At 54.4% G+C, this 18,576-nt stretch overlaps 1 protein-coding gene across 1 annotated transcript in view; it reads right to left on the bottom strand.

The window, feature by feature from the left end:
• The window catches only part of PDZRN4 (PDZ domain containing ring finger 4), a 366,917-nt gene extending 352,302 nt beyond the window's left edge, over positions 1-14,615 (bottom strand). The window contains exons 1-3 of the mRNA XM_051850939.2: positions 12,710-14,615; positions 11,113-11,199; positions 9,563-9,670 (exon numbers count right to left, since the gene is read on the bottom strand). Of these exons, the coding sequence (XP_051706899.2) occupies positions 9,563-9,670; positions 11,113-11,199; positions 12,710-13,216 (702 nt within the window). The 5' untranslated portion in view covers positions 13,217-14,615. The remainder of the gene's footprint in view (positions 1-9,562; positions 9,671-11,112; positions 11,200-12,709) is intronic.
• Between the last annotated feature and the right edge of the window lie 3,961 nt (positions 14,616-18,576).

Below are 18,576 nucleotides of genomic sequence, written 5' to 3'. Positions count from 1 at the left end.
AAAAAGTCCATCTGAACTTAGACTAGCAGCTCCAGAGGGCAGGGGACGCAGGGAGGCTGGTCCAGACACTCGATATAAAGAACTGGAAGACAGGAGCTAACAGGCTCCAAACACAAAGCCATGGTAAGGAACCACAGGCAGTTCCCTGCTGCGGACAGTCGACACCATGTGCAAGTGTCCAAACATTGCACTGTACCCCGTTAAGCCTGTGCAAAAACTACATTTCAATCAGAACTTGCCAAAAAAGAGGAAAAAATGGCTGTGGTGCTAGCTCGTCTCATTTTACTTCACCGTTTTCTCTTGTACCACATTTTTAACTTATCGATCCGTGATGGATGGGAAGAGCTGTGTATGCTGCACCACCACAGACGCGCGGGTGGTGGTGGCGCCGCGCAGAGCCGAGCCGGTGTGGAGCAGCCACGTGAGCGGTGCTGCCTCAGCACCGGCTCTGAGAAAAGCGAAAGCATCAGTGTGGTTTCTACATACAACACAGCAAGCTGCAACGGCCAACACAGGCTCCCCTCCCCGAGGACGTCCAAAACCCTCCCCAGCCTGCAGGCTCCCTTTCAAAAGCCCACAGTGGAAAACTCCGCCCACAGGCTGGGCCCTGTGCGGCGGGCAACGCCCTGGCACTCACACTCACGGGACCTCCGGGGTCCCCTGCTCCCTCACTAGTGCACCTGCCTCCAGGACCCTCACCCTCACATTGCAGGCGGACCCCGGGACATCTATTTTAGGGGAGACTCTTTCAATCATCCTTTTACCAAAGTCACCACCCTGCTCAAAATCAGACTGCTGTGTCTCCTACAAAATCCCAACACCTCAGCCCAGCATGCAGGGCTAACTTCTTCAGAGCTAGACCTCAACTCATCTATGCAACTGCCAATAATATGGGCCAGCGCTGTGGCACAGTAGGGTAAGCCTCCACCTGTGATGCCAGCATCCCACAGGGTGCTGGTTCTAGTGCTGTCTGCTCCTTTTCCAATCCAGCTCTCTGTTCAAGGCCTGGAAAAGCAGAAGAAGATGGCCCAAGTGCTTGGGCCCCTGGCCTTCATGGGGGACCCGGACAAAGCTCCTGGCTTTGGATTGGCCCAGCTCTGGCCATTGCTGCCATTTGGGAAGTGAACCAATGGGCGGAAGACCTCTCTCTGTGCCACTTAAATAAATAAATCTTGAAGAAAAAAAAAAAACTTCAAATAATAGAATCAGGTGATAACTCAGGGCACAGACCCAGAAGTCTTCCTCCACGACCTTGGCAACTGACTTAGTCCCAGTGGGTCTCAGTTTTCTCAGCTGTAAAATGGCAACAGTACCAGTAGCTAGCTCAACCTTGCAGAGTCGCTGTGGGCATGAAATGAATTCATACCGGTCAAGAACCTAGAGTTCTTGACAAATAACAGCAAGACCAAACTATTGCTTCTCACTGTGTGACTGTGTCAGCACTATTGCACAATCAGCCACTCAAGTGCCACCTGCTCACGTGGCTGCTGGCTTCCACCTCTGTGAGCTGCTCACCTCTCCGCCCTTGGTGGAAGGCTCCCTGTTGCACCCTCTCCCTCAAGGCTATAGGCCATGAACAGCAGGCCCATCTGCCCGGAGATCCTTGGTGGCTGTGTCACGTGCGGCTTTCTTCCCGTCTCCCATCCCGACGGCTCTTTGAAGGGAGCACCACCACCACGCGGTCTTTCTGATCTCCCCCAACAAGAGGCTGCTGCCCTCCCGAGGTGTGCCTAGGAGCCCGCTCCAGAACGTCAGCGCGCCTTCACCCTGGGTCCTAAGCATCTCTCGTCTCCCTACCACGTTCGCGTTACCTCGCCATTTCTTCTGCGATGCGCGATTTCACCCGGCAAGTGCACTCTTCCCTGAATACAGCGGGATACTGCCTGTATGCGAGATACATCATTTCCCCAATACCTCCAAAGTTCTCATTTAATGACCGTTTATTTAATTGCATATTTCTGCAGCTGAGTGTGCAGCCGCACCCTAACCTGTGTCAGGAACAAGGATCATTTCCCTTCTGTAAGGTGAGCGGCACAGTCGATTGCCCACCGCATCCTTGAGAGCTGCCGACTGCTTCCTATGCTGCTCAGAGCACGCGAGACCTCATCCTCTACTCCCGGGACTGCACAAGTGGAGGCCACAGCGGACCACCCAAGGACCCTGCTCACTGCCCACCTGGCTGTCCCCGGACCCCAGCAATGCTCCGGCCAGAAGCAGCAGGTACGAAATGCACCTCTGCCACCCCCTCCCCGGGTGATGCTTTCTCAAGCCCACAGGAAGAAGGCTTTTCAGCACAGAACCAAGCGTTCCTATTCGTGTCTCTTTGAGGGAACGCCACGGTCTACCGGCCACGCAACTGCACGTGTGGTCTACAGAAACGCAGGCTTCTCCCAAGCTCCTCGCAGGGTCCGGGCAGCTAGCTCTGTGCACCTTCCCTCACCACGCCGAGTGCTGCCAGCTGGCTGGTGCTAAGGGCGAGCACCCCGCAGCGTCAGAACTACAAAGGGGTTCCCGGGCCACCCCTGTGAAGGGGGGAGGAGGGGAGCCTCCAGCTGTCCTTCCACAAAACCAGCGGAGGCTTGCAAATGTTAACAGCCCTGTGCTCCCAGTGCCTCCGCCAGGAATCACACTTCTTCAGGTCCATATTCAGCCCAGGTCCGTTTTCTGCAAACCTGCTCTGCAGGCAGCAGGGAAACTGGGTCAGCTCTGCCAGCGCTCTCCATGCTGAGTAGCTCAAAGCCTGCACCAGGCTGAAGGCAAACGCGCACATTGTTGGATCCACGCACGTGCACAGATCGGCAACGCTGCAGCACAGATGCGCGTCTGTCTGCGTGGTCTGCCCACAGAACACGGTCTGGAGAAGCCACAGCCTGACTCATGGCCTCTGTGCTTTCGAGGTCTTGACATCTAAGAAGTGGCAAAGGCACGGCAGCTTCTGAATGACTGTGTCAATGGAGATGCAACAAGAAAATGACCTGTCCACCTGGATCCAGACCACGGGCCTGCGATCCAGAGAGGTGCACTCAAGTATCCCACCCTCCCAGGAAACTCAACCAGAGGGCTGGAGTTGGGCAGGCCTGGCGGTGCCGAGAGCAGGACAGTGCTGGAGATACCCGGTCAGTCAAATGCTCCAAGCGCTAGGCAGACACCCATCCAAGCACGGCAGACCACCACCGAAGCCCACCATGGTACAAGCAAATCAGCGCCAAGGGGGATGCATGAAGGCCTGCTGGCAACGGAGTTAAGCGTCATTGTGCTCAGTGGGTTGTGCAGTGATCTGCAGAATCCAGAGTTGGCCAGCTAGAGCAGGCGCCAGGAGAGAGGGCCGGACAGACAGAAAGCAACTAAGAAAACCACAGGGGTCTAAAGACAGAGAGAGGGGGCCATGTGACTGCAGCAGAGGCTAACACATTTTCAAGATAATGTTTGCTTCACTCACAACTGAATTACCGGGGCTGGTGTTGTGGCGTAACGGGCAGACTCACGAACTGTGAGGCCAGCATCATGTATGGGTGCTGGTTTGTAACCCAGCTGCTCCACTTCTGCTCCTGCTGCCTGCTAATGGTCTGGGAAAGTCAGAACACGGCCCCAGTGTCTGGGCCCAGGCCACCTACCTAGGAACCTGGATGAAGCTCCTGGCTCCTCCTGCAACCCAGCACAGCTCTGGCCACTGCAGTCATCTGGGATGAACCAGCAGATGGAAGCTCTGTTTCTGCTTCAAATAACTGTATCTTTTAAAAAATTGGATTGGCCGGCGCTGCGGCTCAACAGGCTAATCCTCCGCCTTGCGGCGCCAGCACACCGGGTTCTAGTCCCGGTGGGGGCACCGAATTCTGTCCCGGTTGCCCCTCTTCCAGTCCAGCTCTCTGCTGTGGCCCGGGAGTGCAGTGGAGGATGGCCCAGGTGTTTGGGCCCTGCACCCCATGGGAGACCAGGAGAAGCACCTGGCTCCTGGCTTCGGACCAGTGTGATGCGCTGGCCACAGCACGCCAGCCGCAGCAGCCATTGGAGGGTGAACCAACGGCAAAGGAAGACCTTTCTCTCTGTCTCTCTCTCTCACTGTCCACTCTGCCTATCAAAAAAAAAAAAAAAAAGGATTGTGGGGGCCGGTGCCGGCATCCCATGTGGGTACCAATTCAAAGCCCGGCTGCCCCACTTTCAATCCAGTTCCCTTCTAATGCACCTGGCAAAGCAGCAGATGACCAAAGCCCCTTCTCCCCCATGGGAGACCTGGAATAGTCTTGGCTCCTGGCTTCAATTCAGCCCAGCTCAGGCCATTGCGCCGTATTTGGAGTGAGCCAGTGGATGGCAGATCTCCTTAGCAGAGGAGCTGATTCAAGAAACTACTGGGCTGGCCCCACAGAAACAATGAAAGCTTGAGACTCATCAGGGCACGGCCTCCAGCTGAAGCCCAGAACTCTCACAGTGCGAACACCGTGAGTCAATTCAAGGACAGTCTTCCCTGAAGACAAATACTGCAGAGAGATTAAAAACAAAATTGAGGAGGAAGAAGCCAGATGGCTGGGATGCTTGAAGGAAAAAAAGAGACAAAAACCAGTAAGACAGCCCCACACTGCCAAAAAAGTTCCCCTTGGAAATGTTACCTATCGTCAACTCGGGACCTCATTTTAAGCTATCTCCATAATGCCAGACAGGTCCTCTGAGGGGGCATGTCATAGCACAGGAAGACGAGAGAAATCACCCAGAGCAGCCACGCAGCACAGAGGTGGGGCCCAGGGCAGCCACACAGCACGCAGGTGGGGCCCAGGGCAGCCACGCGGCACACGCAGGTGGGGCCCAGGGCAGCCACGCGGCACACGCAGGTGGGGCCCAGGGCAGCCACGCGGCACACGCAGGTGGGGCCCAGGGCAGCCACGCGGCACACGCAGGTGGAGCCCAGGGCAGCCCCACAGCACACGCAGGTGGAGCCCAGGGCAGCCCCATAGCACACACAGGTGGAGCCCAGGGCAGCCCCGCAGCACACGCAGGTGGAGCCCCAAATCCCTTCCCTGAGGCTGAGCTCTCATAAACCAAACCCAAGTTCAGCGACAGGGTCTGCTGCACACGCTCAAGCCCAGAGGCTTAAAGACTTTTCCAGCCTTTCTTCTGGAAGCTAAAAACAAAACCCCCAATATTAATACCGCAAACCCAGGGGCCAAGCAGTGAAGACCATCCACACACAGGAGCGTCTGGCCATGCTCGTATTTCAGACCAGAACTGGAGACGCGGTGAGGCACCTTCGCGGAGAACCCGAGGTACACTGAAGGCCAGCACGGGGGTCTTCCCGAGCCTGCGCTGCTGCCGCTCATCCCCAGCCCCACGTCACGATGTCTGAAAATCAGCCGGGAGACTTCTAGAAGGGCAGGAAAGCCAGTCGACAACCCACCCACCATGTTGCAACCTGGTGGCAACGGCCCCTGGCCTGCTTCACCAGTCCAGGGACGGCTTCCTCTGCACAGGGAGAAGGCGGCTGTCCCCCTGGAGCTGCTTCGGAGGGGAGCCGGGCTGGCTGCTCTCCCCTGTAACACGGCCTACACTGCCCGGGGCCAGCTAAGGCAACGACTCAGCCCTTGTTCAAGGACTCGGTTAGATCTGAAGGGCACAACTGCAGGGTTTACCCAAGAGCCACTGAGTGTTGGGTGGGATACGAGCAAATCCCCAAGTTCAGACAACCCGCATCCCTTCATCAAAACACCAGCGTCCACAGAAATGGGACAAGCTGACAACCGGTGACCCACATTTTCCCAGGATAATAGAGGAGAAATTATTTCTCTTGCATAAATTAAATCAGATACACTAGGCTCCCAACAGAGGGCTCCGAGAACTTACCTGGACCAGTTGTGTAAAGAGAACTATTAATACAGTCGGAACGGAGTCGCTGCGGGCTTGGCTGCCTAAGACCACGCAAAGTTTAAGAGGCAGAAAATTATAGCCAGGTCTCCTTCATTTCACAGTCCAGCTCCTCCCACGGTGCCACAGTACTCTTCAAGGCACATTACAGCCTGTAATTGTATGACAGCTATCCGGATGTTCCAACTATCATCAATCGAGTAGCAGTACGTAACAATTACACACCTTTTGTTCTTCCACTTGTGCTAACGTAACTGCTTTTCACGTGGGACAATGGTCTTATTTTATTGAATTCCTCAGCAATATATTCGAACCAACCAACCATCTGTCAAAAACCTAGCTGCCCACCGGCTGTACAGTTGACTTAAAGCACTCAGCAAAGCCGCTCTGTGCACGGACAGCTACACTGCACCAGCAGACGTGCAAGGTGGCCGCGCCTGGGAGGGGCGACCCTCAACATTTCTCAGTGTTCAGCTCTGGCCTGCAGTTAATCGTGCTACTTTACTAGCTGTAAACCAACTACAGGAAGTGCTGGCCAAACAAACGTGGCCCTCCCAGGGCCGCTCAGCTCCGCCGCGCGGACCTCGGGCAGAGGAAGCCCACGGCAGAACATCGGCGACTTGAGAGGAAGTGTAGCTGCAATCGGGCAACCGTTACTAAGTCTCTCAGCAGTCAAGTTCTCTCCTCTCCTGCTAGACTCGGCACCTTACACTAAAGAACCCCAACAGCACCGTTTCTAAAGCAACAAAACGCCTCCCGGGCTGGTTATCACTGCGGATTCTAAGCTACCTCAATAGAGGAAACTATAACCCACACACACAGGAAGAGTGCTTTCTGCTCTGAATGACACACGTTCTAGCCTCTGAGGAGCTTCACCCCTGCATCCTGGGCTCTGGGAGGGGCGAGCAGGTGCGTCCTGCTGTGCTCAGCACCATCCTATTAGACAGCGGGGCGGGGGCGGGGGCTGGGGCAGGGCGGGAGGGGCACGCCAGGAGGAGCCAGGAAGGCAGGCTCAGGTCAGCCGTGACCTTGGCATCCCAGGGCCAGGATCCTCACACGCAGTGTGACCTCTCCCAGAGCTGAGCCTGGGACTCTGATGGGGGCCTCCTGGGGGCGGGCATTCAGTAGACTTCCTGCTCTCTGTGCATTCTGAGTGCTTTCAAGACAGCTCAGCCTCATCTTCCACCTGCTGGGTCCCCACTGTTATGAACACTGCAGCTCCCAAGACCACAACTCATCTACACACGCAAGTATCTTGAGTATTTTAGGCACACAGGGCTGTGGAGGCAGCTACAAACTGGTCAACACAGTGGTTCACAGAAACAGACCCCCAAAACTGACTACCCTTGTACTGTGTGGAAATTATGCACTACCTTGTGGCCATGCTGTTTTTAGACTTGCATGATTCCTGAACCTGATCAGCTTTAATGGGATGCACACTGACCTCTGTTAAACTACGGACCATCTGGCTAATACGTTCATTCTAGTAAAATCTCTTCAACCACGAATAGAACTAAACCTTTAACATATCTACTGTCATACACAAATTTGAATTTGAATCCTCTCGACCTAACACACTTTGAGTATGGAGACTGCAAATATCAACTCAGAGTTTCTGTTGATTTCACTCACCTCTCATTGAGCTCCAGGCATTTAGAATGTCAGAGTGAAGCGCTTAAGCACGCGAGTTGTTCCGGGCCATCAGCTATGTCCTTATGTCCAGCACGGCCCAAGTGAAACTCAAAAACTCAAAGAACTGTTCTATCAGATTTGGTCAATTGACAAATCATCATGAACAGATGTAAACTATTCCTGTTGAAGCTCTGGTTTTCTATCTCTGTGCATTCTAAATCAATCAATCCATGTTTCTGATGGATCACCTATCAGTTCTAAGTTGCCTGAGGTGGATAGGCATCACAGTGACAGCCACTGAAACACTCCTTTTCTGCTACATGACCGGCTTTCACAACGCACACCCACACATAAAACCAGCGCACTGCTTGCTTAAGGTCACGCCAGCACCTATCCATTCAAGACGCCGACGGCGTGCTCTTTAACAGCCAGCGTACCAGACGCACACATCGGCTATCTCAGGAGTTCAACAGGGTTAGTCTTAGCTAAATGACTATCAGTAACAGCATTACAGACACCTAGATGCACTTGACTTAGCAACCATAATTCAGAAATTTAGCTCCTTACATTAACAAACTGACAGAACTGACAAAAAATACGCCATCACAGCACAGAAGATTCAAAACAGCTTTGATAACATTGTCATCTAGCTAGAATGAATTGTCTTCAAGATGCCCAGGATGTGTTGTTGTGTGTGTGTGTGAGAGAGAGACAGAGAGAGAGGGGAGGGGGGCTGTGTGTTCGGTTCCAGGAGACCTTTTAATTCTATCAATCACAGGCATTCAGGTTCCATTTAACTAGAAAAATACCATTGAGAAGAGGAGGCAAAAAGTAATGAGGACGACTCTCTAAATTATGCTGCCCTGTACATCCTAACGCACCAGCCAGAGTAGAAACAGAACAATTCTAACTTTGGAAACTGCAGCATGGCCACGCGTGCCCTGGGCCAAGTGTCCTGACAACAGTGACAGCAGCTCTGTGCCCTGCCGGCTACGCAGCTGCAAAGAGCAGATCTGCGCACCAGCAACCTCGGCCGAGCCAAGCCACGGCTTCCCAGCTGCGGCGGTTCTCTCTTCCCGGAGGGTCCAGTCCACTCCTTTCTGAACGGTAAGCATTCTTACTCTCCACAACAGCGAACTGTCGGTTCTCGTGTCGTCTTATCCTAGCTCAACTGACTCAGAATTCACCTTTATTAAGTGTACACATGACTAGAAATCTAATAGCTTCATGCAAAGTCTAAACAAGCCAAGAGCCTCCCCTCGGGGAGCAGGTAAGACTTACAGAAACAGATTATATACTGCGGTATGAACAGACCGTATCTGCAAAACAGGGGCGCCAAATCCATCTTCCACATTTCTACCGATACCTTCACGAACACAGAAGAAAGGCACACTGACTCACGTCTCGTTATCGTTCTTGGTAACACCGTGTGAAGCCAAGTCAACCAGTAGGTACAATGCCGCAAGGAGGCAGAGACAGGAGACGGAGGGACCCAGACCCCACAGCCACAGGCCAGCGTCGCGAGCACACGGGCGTTCAGCTCTGCAGCACTAAATCCCACAGGACCCAGCTGTCACACACAGCCCTGCCAGCTTCCAGCCCAGGAGGAGAAACCTGCCTCTCTCTCTTTCATGGAGAAATACCCAGCAGCGAGGTCACCATGTTAAAGCAGGCAACGGTAAACACATCACGTAAGTAACTCCAGACTGCACGTGACAGGCTCAGCGCATGTTGAAAAGAAGGCTTTCAGTTGCAGAGGTCGGCTAGCACGCCTTCTGACCTGCTGTACACACTTATTCCTTTAATAAGCACACACGGTGCACGGCAGAAACTTCTTAACACGGGAACACTCACGCACCCATCTGGACACCTGCGGTGTTTTAGTCTTTCACCCCACTCTCTAATAGCACACAGACAGCAGCAGCCACTTGGTCGTTCTGTAAGGATTTTAAAACGGAATACCTCCATGGCTAGCTGCATAGGTGTTCTCGGAAGCACCACACCCAGGCAAAGCAGGTCTGTAAGTTTTCAATATCCCAGGACCCCTTCTGGGATCGTCTGTGTTTTCCTCCTGTCTTACCTCGATGATTCTGTCTCCGATCTCCAGGCCATCCGCGCCGTCGGCAGGGCCGTTTTCTACAATTTTGGAAACGTAAATTTCTTCCGTTGCCGTTTCTTCCCTAGTTTTCTATAAAAAAAAATCATCAGCAGAAACAAAGACGTAAGCCCAACTGAAATTTTACAGCAGACAATGTACTGAACTAACACCGCCAACCGTGCTCAACGCGCAACTCAGAGCTGGGAACTTGGCACGGAATCCTCACTCCCTCCACGCCAACCAGTCATTAATCAAGATGGCAGCTCCAATGAAGGAGTCCAGCAGCTCTGACGAGATTAGCTATTTACTTCACAGTTCTGAGTACATCAAAAGCAGTGCAGAAAGGGCATGCGCAAGGCGAGATCAAGCGGCTCCCACCATTACATATGAAACGTCTCACTTCCACAGAGCACCAGCCAGTGGAAGGAGGGCACAGGGAGTCACCCCCTGACCACCAGGGGACCAGCTCAAGGCCTCCCTGACACACGGCCAACCCACAAGCAGGAGGACGGCTCAGCCAGTCGTGAGAAACCATCTGTCCTGTCTAGCTCCCCTTTGACGGTGGCCTATGTAAAATTATTTTGACAAGTTCTTAGGGATGTCCAGTGGCATCGGAATGCCCCAAGTCTAACCAGCGAGAGAGAAAAATGATTGGTGAAGAAGACTGTTCTTCTTGTCAGTTATTCCAGAACTACAGCCCAGCAGCCCTCAGCTGCCAGGTTTCTGCTATACTGAACACAAGGAGGAAACACCCCATCGCCCGCCGACCCAAAGAGCACGTGGCCAGCGACTCCATGGCGTTTTCCTCGGACAACACCCGCAATGCAGGATGAACAAAATGTCATGGAAGTTTGCTGGCAAAATTAAACAACACAATTAAAAAAACATTTTCCCACCTTTTTCTAGTTATGTTGAAAATTAAATTGCAGGATGTGAAGGACGTGCAGGACTCTAAGTACAACCGGGGCTGAGTTTGTAATATGCATAGTGTGAACACGGGCATTAATAAAGAGAAAATCATGCATTCAGCTGAATAAAGGATTCAAGGCCAAAGATTTCCTATTAAACATCTTTCTGTAATGTGAAATTTCCTATGTAATTTGAAAATAATTATAACTTATTGCAACTGCTTGTTCATTCAAGGTGTTTTATAAGCTGCCCAATCTGCGTTCCTGTCCAATTTGACTTAATAGCAGGTGTCGGTAGCCAAGCGAACCTCCTGGTGTTACCAAACAGAACTCGCCTGCAGCCAGGACTGTACCACAGGTTGACTTACTTTGCCTGTAGTGCTATAAAATGTAGATAAAATGCAAATGCACGCTCCTTTTCTTTTTAGAAACCAGCAATGAGAACCAAGTTGGTTTCCAAAAAGGAAAATCTGGGTACCTAATGGAATACTTGCGTTAAGGAATCTCATGTTTACTGCATCATCTTTGAACACTGAACTACCTGACTGGCCCCTCATCCACCCACACAAGCCAGCTTCGCCACTCTCCTGCAAGCCCACAGCAAGGCATTCACACACGGGTTACCTGCTTGGCCCGGCCTCCTGCAATATTGAAGCCTAGGGTGTCATTTTTTCTCCCCAACACCACAGTGACAGGCTTGCATTCTCCATCCTAGAACAAAAGGAGCCAATTAGGTAAAATCAGGAAACCTTAGCAGACAACCAGTGCTATGGGAAGTCTTCCCCCACTGCAAATGCACTAACATTTCCAAAGGGGAAAGCCGTAACCAAAGGCTGTCTGAATTGGGCGCATTACTAACTTCCTCCTGAACAGACTTGGAAAGCAGGTATCTGAAGGGAGCAACCGTGACAGTAAGCAGAGCAAACCCATTGCAAATCTGACCCAAGGGCTTCGCATCTGCCCGCCCATCACGACCACCCTCTAACACAGCAGCTGCTTCCGACTTTGCTGAAACCCAACGCAGATCTCCGGTTTCATCCCGGAATCTCCATCTCCCCGCCCATTACCCTAAGGTCCTGGACACACTTCGAGCAAAATTTCCACCGTGCCAAGCCGGAGGGGACTCCGGGCACCACGAGCTATTCACAAACTGTTGCTGTGATGCAACGTGGTAGATGGTCGTTCCACTTCTTTCACCTAATTCCGGCCGAACAACGATTTAAATACCAAGGAGGACGCCTCCCAGGCAACGCACGCATTTCTTTCCCGGGGCCCAAATCACAGTTAAACCCACAGAGCTGCACCCACCCCTGCCGTTCAGTACTAACAATGTTACGGCACTACAGAGCCCGCAAGGTGCACTTCACCCAGGGCGGCGTGCGAGTGGAAACCCCAGCAGCTCCGCCCAAGCCGCTGCACGGCCCGCGCCCCAGGCCAGGGTCCCCGAGCGCCTCCGGGCAGCGCGCACAGCGGCCTCTGCCGGCGGCGCGAGGCTCTTCCCGGAGGTCCCCACGCCTAGCGCTGCCCTGCGTCTCTCCCGGGTCTGCCCCTCGCATCGATCACCGCACACAGGGGAGCGCGGGCCCCTAGCCGGAGTTCCAGGGCAGCAGCGCCCCGGCTCGCCCAGCCGCCCGCCCCGGAGGCGGCGCGAACGGCCAGCCCCAAATGGGCATTTCTGGGGACGGCCCCTCCCCGGGAGCGCCGGGGATGCAAACAGCTCCTTGAATGGAGCGCGAGTCGGGCTGAGCCGCGGCTCCCCGCGCAGCGGCCAGCGGCGCCAGGCCCTGGGCCAGCGACCGGACGGCCCTATAAACACCGCCCCGGGCCGCAGGGAGACGAGGGTGCGGTGGGGGCGGCTAAAGCGCTCTCGCACACACGCCCCCGCCCAAGCTCGCAGCGAGGCCCCGCAGCACACGGGGTCTGCGGGCCTAAGAAACCTCGCCTCCCAACCACTTAGCCCTTGGGGTCCCCGAGCGGGGCGCCCTTCCCAGGTGCAGGGACGCGGTGGGAAAACGGGCTCCCCTGCTCACTCCTGCGTCTCGGGGAAGTTGGAGCGGACCCGCGGCAGGGCGCACGCCCAGCGGGAGGCAGGAAGGGGGACCACCCCACGGACCGCAGCGAGAGCGCGTTAGCGGGGCGCGGACCCGCAACGCGAGCAGCTCGCGGACGCTCAGACCCAAACTTCGCTTCTGCCCTCGTAGCCCGAGCCCCCCGTGCTTACCCGGCCGCGGCCGCCGCCCAGGTCTCCGGGGAAGGTGCGGGCGCCAGCCATGAGCTGCGGAGATTCGTCCCGGGCCTTGCGTGTCCCGGGTTGCGCCGTCTCACGCCGGCCCCCAGCCGGGTCCTGCAACCCGGACCCTCGCCCGTCGCCGCCGCGCAGGCCCGAGACGCAACCCCGGGGGTCGCCAAGGCGGCGGTGGCGGGAAGGGACGAAGGCCCTGCGCTCGACGGGAGCCGCCAGCTCGCACGGCCGGGTCGTGCGCAGCTCCTGGGGAAGGCTGCGCGGTGGCGGCGGCGGCGGCGGCGGCGGCGGCGGCAGCACTCGGCGCACCCGGTCCGGAGCCCGTGGCGGGCACCGCAGCGCGCAGGGGCGCGGGCGCCGGGGGCAGCGGGTGCCGCACGCGGGGAGGCGCGGCGCGCCCGAGGACTCCCGCAGCCACCGGCCGCACGGCTTGCAGGCGAGGGCCTGCTGCTCGGCTTCGACGAAGCGCTCCAGGGCAAAGCCCATGCCAGGGGCCGGGGCGCCGGGAGCGGAGCGGAGCGCTGCGCGCAGTCCCCGCGCCCTGCCCGGGCCGCCGACTCGCGGCTGCCGGGCTCGCGGAGTGCGCGGGGGCGGCGGCGGCGGCTGTGAGCTCAGAGTTTGTTTGGCTCCAAGTTTTCAGGCTCCCGCTAGGTCCCTAGCCTCCGCCGTATTGACGCTAATAGAAGCCACCTCGGGAGCCCCCGCCTCCTGCGCAGCTTCTCGCTTTGGTCGGCGGAGGACCGGGGCCATCGGACGGCTGCAGCCTCCTCGGGATGCGCACGGAACTCCGGGCAGGCAGGGGCCTCGGCTTTGGCGCGGCGCGGGCATGGAGCAGCGACTTTTAAATTCTCTTCACCTGCGGGCATCAGCGCGCTCTCCAGCAAGTGCGCTTGGAACACCTGTGCTGCGGCTCGTTCCAATCGGCGCGCGGGGCAGCCTCACCGTCAGGAACCCAGCACTGGGAACTCCTCGCCTAGGACCTCCCGGGAGCCAGGCCGCCGAAAGCGTGATCCAGACACCCGATGCTGGCACCAGGATGGGAGCCGGCAGGTGCCCGCCCAGGACACCTGCCGCTGGGGGTGGGGGTGGGGGCGTCGTCGCGCCCCGCGAGGTCTCCTGCCCAGCCAGGAAGCTGGGAGCCACCCCGGGGAGTCCGCGTCGGGGGCCGGAAGAGGCATGAGTTCCTGTGCGCACCTGGAAAAGAAAACTGAAGGAAGGGGGCGAGAGGGAAGGCAGTGGAGGCGCTCAGACATCAAGTCCTCTGGCCGGCCGGTTGGCCCCGAGTAGACGTGTGGACGCCAGCTGTCCCTGTCCCGCTGTGTGGCGTCCCCAGCCCTGCCGCCGCCTCCTTGCTCGCCTTCGGAGCCTGGGGATGCAGAGGCGACACCAGCACCGTCCCTGACCGTCGCGATCCCCTTGCCAAGAACGCGTTTCGCGAGTCAGTGGCGGAGGGTTCCTCCCAGCCAGGGGAGCTGCCCTGGGGGAGCTGCGGCTGCCGTCTGCAGGAGCGCACAGGAAGGCGCCGGCGTTGTCCTCCAAACCCATACAGCCAGCTGAGGCGTTAGCGAGGGCTCGTGATGGGGCCATCAACAGGCCTGATCGGGCCATCTCCCGGAGGGCGGAGCGGGAGCCCGGAGCCCTCTGCGTTCAGTGCCAAGACCCGGTGTCTCAGGAAGATGGCCCAGCCCACCTTCCATGCCTGCAGGTAGAGCCACCTCCATGACACCGCATTCCAGAGCCCTGCCACCTTTCCTTTGGCCTATCTTTCTACGAATTAACACAAGAAGCCCCTGGATAAATAAATCATGGAGCGTTAACAGCATGAACTAGGAAGGTACTTAAAAACATTTGTGGGAAAATGGAATTAACTGGTACATTTATTTCCATGCAAACTTTTTTTTTAATCCATGCATGCCAAACGAGCATTTCCCAAAAACGTTTGCAAGTATGCTTGCATTTCTGTGGGTTACACGGACTAGGAACGTGGGAATGCACAGTGTGGTAGATTTTATTCCAACAGATCAGGGCAGCAGGGACCTGGTCCCTCTTTTTTTAGCTGTGTAAAATGCTAAGACAGTTAAGACTTGACATTTATATTCTTCATGGGAAACCCGTCAACACCGAGAATACTTTTTAAAAAGGAAGTGTTGAAATCTAAAAATGTTCTTATCAAAGTATCAGGAAAATGAAACTTGCAGTTACTTGGAAAAAATAAAACCAGGAAAAGCAGTGCTCTTGGTCCACCCGTGCACAGTTCCTACTGCAAAAGTAAGGACTGTGCAGACGATGCTGTGAGCGGTTCCAGGATGTGCAACACTTTGATTATTAAAGAGAAGGCAGATGTGAAAACCCTTGTCCACAGAGAATAACAGTTTAAAAATGAGAACATGTGAAGGGAAGCCAAGAAATGAAGTAGGCCAAAAGAGAGCTTAGGAAAATCTTTTATATAAGGAAATGCAAGCTTGAGCACTTCCCAAGGAGTTAAGCATGCGGGGGAAAAACATTCCGGGTTGTACACTAAGGGAACAGAGGCACACAAGGGAACCTCCTGGATCCTTCCCACCTGAAAACACTGTTGCCCAATAAATCAGAGACACCAGCTGGTCAGTCCCTTTCACTTCCCAAACTGAAAGCTTTTTCTATTTATAAGGAAAATTGTAATATCACTGAAAGGCTTGGGTGAGCTAGCAACATGGAGCCTAATTAAATAGAAGAAGTTGGCTTAGGTGAGCAAAGACAGCACTGGCAATGAATTGAAACTATGCACAAATATTTCAACAAAACAGGCCCGGTGGGGCCGGCTCACTTGGTTAATCCTCAGCCTGCAACGCCGGCATTCCACATGGGCGCCAGTTCTAGTCCCAGTTGCTCCTCTTCCAGGCCAGCTCTCTGCTGTGGCCCGGGAGGGCAGTGGAGGATGGCCCAGGTGCTTGGGCCCCTGCACCCACTTGGGAGACCCGGAAGAAACTCCTGGCTCCTGGCTTTGGATTGGCGTAGCTCCGGCCGTTGCGGCCATTTGGGGAGTGAACCAACGAAAGGAAGACCTTTCTCTCTGTCTCTCCCTCTCCCTTTCAATGTCTGGAACTCTACCTCTCAAATAAATAAATAAAATCTTAAAAAAAAAAAAAAAAAAAACAGGCTGGGTAACATTTGTGTGCCTTTTGGCAGATGAGACAAGTCAAAGCCCGGCATCTTTAACTGTGTTCTCACCGATCACGATTCCCTATCTGAGAGACTCCCTGGATAGGAAAAACAGCAGGCCCACCAGCAGTGCTGGGGGAGAAGCAGAAGGGTGGCCGCTGTCTTCCCGCTTGGTGGTCAAGGCCAGTGTCCCTCTCCTCGTCCAAGCTGGACCTGAGTGTGTGCTTTGCCAAGGGAGAGACGAAGGCAGACAACAAATTCACTTGGTTCATCTCCAGGCCAAGAATCCTGGCTTGATTCAAAACACCTTCAAGTCCTCTATATTTTTTGGCTGAGTATTTTCAGCTTAGTAACTGGTTTTGGCTTCAGTCCGTTGTCAAGGGTCATATAGTCAAGAAAAGGGATTTTTAAAATTAGCTTTCTGCATTATCTGGGCCAGTTCCTAGAGCAGACATGAAGCGGGGGTGTGCCTGGAGGTGTTTCCAATGAGCAGAGGCGGGGTTGACGCCCTGCTTCCAAGGATGGACAGGAAATGGAGTCGCCGGCTGCCGAGGCCAGTGGGAAAAGACTTAGTACTGAAATGCTGCATTCTCACAGTCTGACACGCTGCGTAGAGAAGTGAAACAGGACTGAGAGAATTTTTTCCACCTTACCTGAGAGTGCTTTTTTAAAGTCGTCTCCTCTGGGATTTCCTTTCCAAGTTGTATCATGCATTTGTTGAAGAGCCATGACGTCAGAGAGCTTGGGGGAAATTTCCCAAAGAACACTTGAAAAAATAAATCGTTTACTTCCTTTTTGTTCCCATAGCCTGATTTAATACTTTCTTTCTTAATAGTAATTTTTAAATCCAAGAACTTCTCATAAAGGACAATTTCTTATTTATGTGTTGTTCTTTGATTCTGCAGTCATTTATCATGCAATAAACTTATTCTATCATCATATGCATTCTCCAGAGTGCCCTATGTTTAATCAGTAACTATACAAAATTAATCCACCAGCTGAGGCAAAAATAGCTACGTCAGGTCAAAAGGGTTCCTGTGGGCCGGCGCCTCGGCTCACTAGGCTAATCCTCCGCCTAGCGGCGCCGGCACACCGGGTTCTAGTCCCGGTCGGGGCGCCGGATTCTGTCCCGGTTGCCCCTCTTCCAGGCCAGCCCTCTGCTGTGGCCAGGGAGTGCAGTGGAGGATGGCCCAGGTGCTTGGGCCCTGCACCCCATGGGAGACCAGGAAAAGCACCTGGCTCCTGGCTCCTGCCATCGGATCAGCGCGGTGCGCCGGCCGCGGCGGCCATTGGAGGGTGAACCAACGGCAAAGGAAGACCTTTCTCTCTGTCTCTCTCTCTCTCTCACTGTCCACTCTGCCTGTCAAAAAAAAAAAAAAAAAAAAAGGGGTTCCTGTGGAAAACATTCACCTGCATTACTGAAGTTAATGTTCGCCTCATTCCTATCTTGATAATTTTGCGCCATAATCTAGGATCAGAATTGCTCCTTGCAGCGTAAATGCATGTGTTCATAATCAAGGATGAGGACAAGGTCACCTTGATACTGCTCAAAAACGCCAAACTGGGCAAGAACAATGAAACAGGCTTTGAAGTTGAGAGACTGAAAGCTGACTGAAAATGAGGCAGTTATTTTTACAAATTAGGTGGATGATTGTATCAGAGATGAGTTCTGGATCCATGATTTACTCTCACAAAAGTCCGGAGTCAGTGAAACCCAGAGAACGCAGGGCCATATCAATCCCTATAATTCCTGTCTGTTGACACGTAACCCATTAGCAGTTGCTCTCATCTCGCTTTTCTGCTATCTGTGGCAAAATGAAGAGTTGGAAGGGACACCGTGACAGCACAGAATGTCGTTTTTAGGAAGAATAAAGTGATATGAACAGACCTATTATGTACACCAAGTAGAACAAGTGACTACGGTAATCTGCCGTTTCTATGGGAATGAATTACCAGGCAAAGCACAGTGAGGGATTTGAAGTACACCAAGTTAAAGGAGGCATTAAATTAAACACTGTGGCAACCTTCAATTAGGTAACAGATGATGTTCTTAAGTCACGGACACAGTATTACGGGAGTTCACAGAGGACAATGTGTGCACCTCGATTTTGTGCTGTGTCTTTGTGGGTCAGAGTCACTAACAGGATGAGGGAACCAAGAACAATCGGCCTTACCATGGGTCAGAGTGACACAGCTTCAGTAGAAACCAGCTGTGCAGGGGTGTGTCTGCCTCCTGTCTTGGTCTCCAGGCCTCTCTGGTCATGCTGGGCGGTGCAGGTGAGCGCAGCTGCCATGGCACGAGGGAGTGACCTGCTCCTCCGGCCTTGTGCTGTGCTGCTGAGCTGGGAGGTGCGGGGATGGAGCTGGGAGGGCTGAAGCCAGGAGCCTGGAACCCAGTCTGCGTCTCCTACTTGGGTGGTACCGATTCCGAATCTTTTTTTTTTTTTTTTTTTTTTTTTTGACAGGCAGAGTGGACAGTGAGAGAGAGAGACAGAGAGAAAGGTCTTCCTTTGCCGTTGGTTCACCCTCCAATGGCCGCCACGGCCGGTGCACCGCGCTGATCCGATGGCAGGAGCCAGGTACTTATCCTGGTCTCCCATGGGGTGCAGGGCCCAAGGACCTGGGCCATCCTCCACTGCACTCCCTGGCCACAGCAGAGAGCTGGCCTGGAAGAGGGGCAACCGGGACAGAATCCAGTGCCCCGA

This window comes from Oryctolagus cuniculus, chromosome 9, assembly GCF_964237555.1.
Source record: "Oryctolagus cuniculus chromosome 9, mOryCun1.1, whole genome shotgun sequence".
Taxonomy (NCBI): Eukaryota; Metazoa; Chordata; class Mammalia; order Lagomorpha; family Leporidae; genus Oryctolagus; species Oryctolagus cuniculus.
The sequence above is the reverse complement of the archived record's forward strand: the minus strand, read 5'-3'. Positions and strand labels throughout refer to the sequence as shown.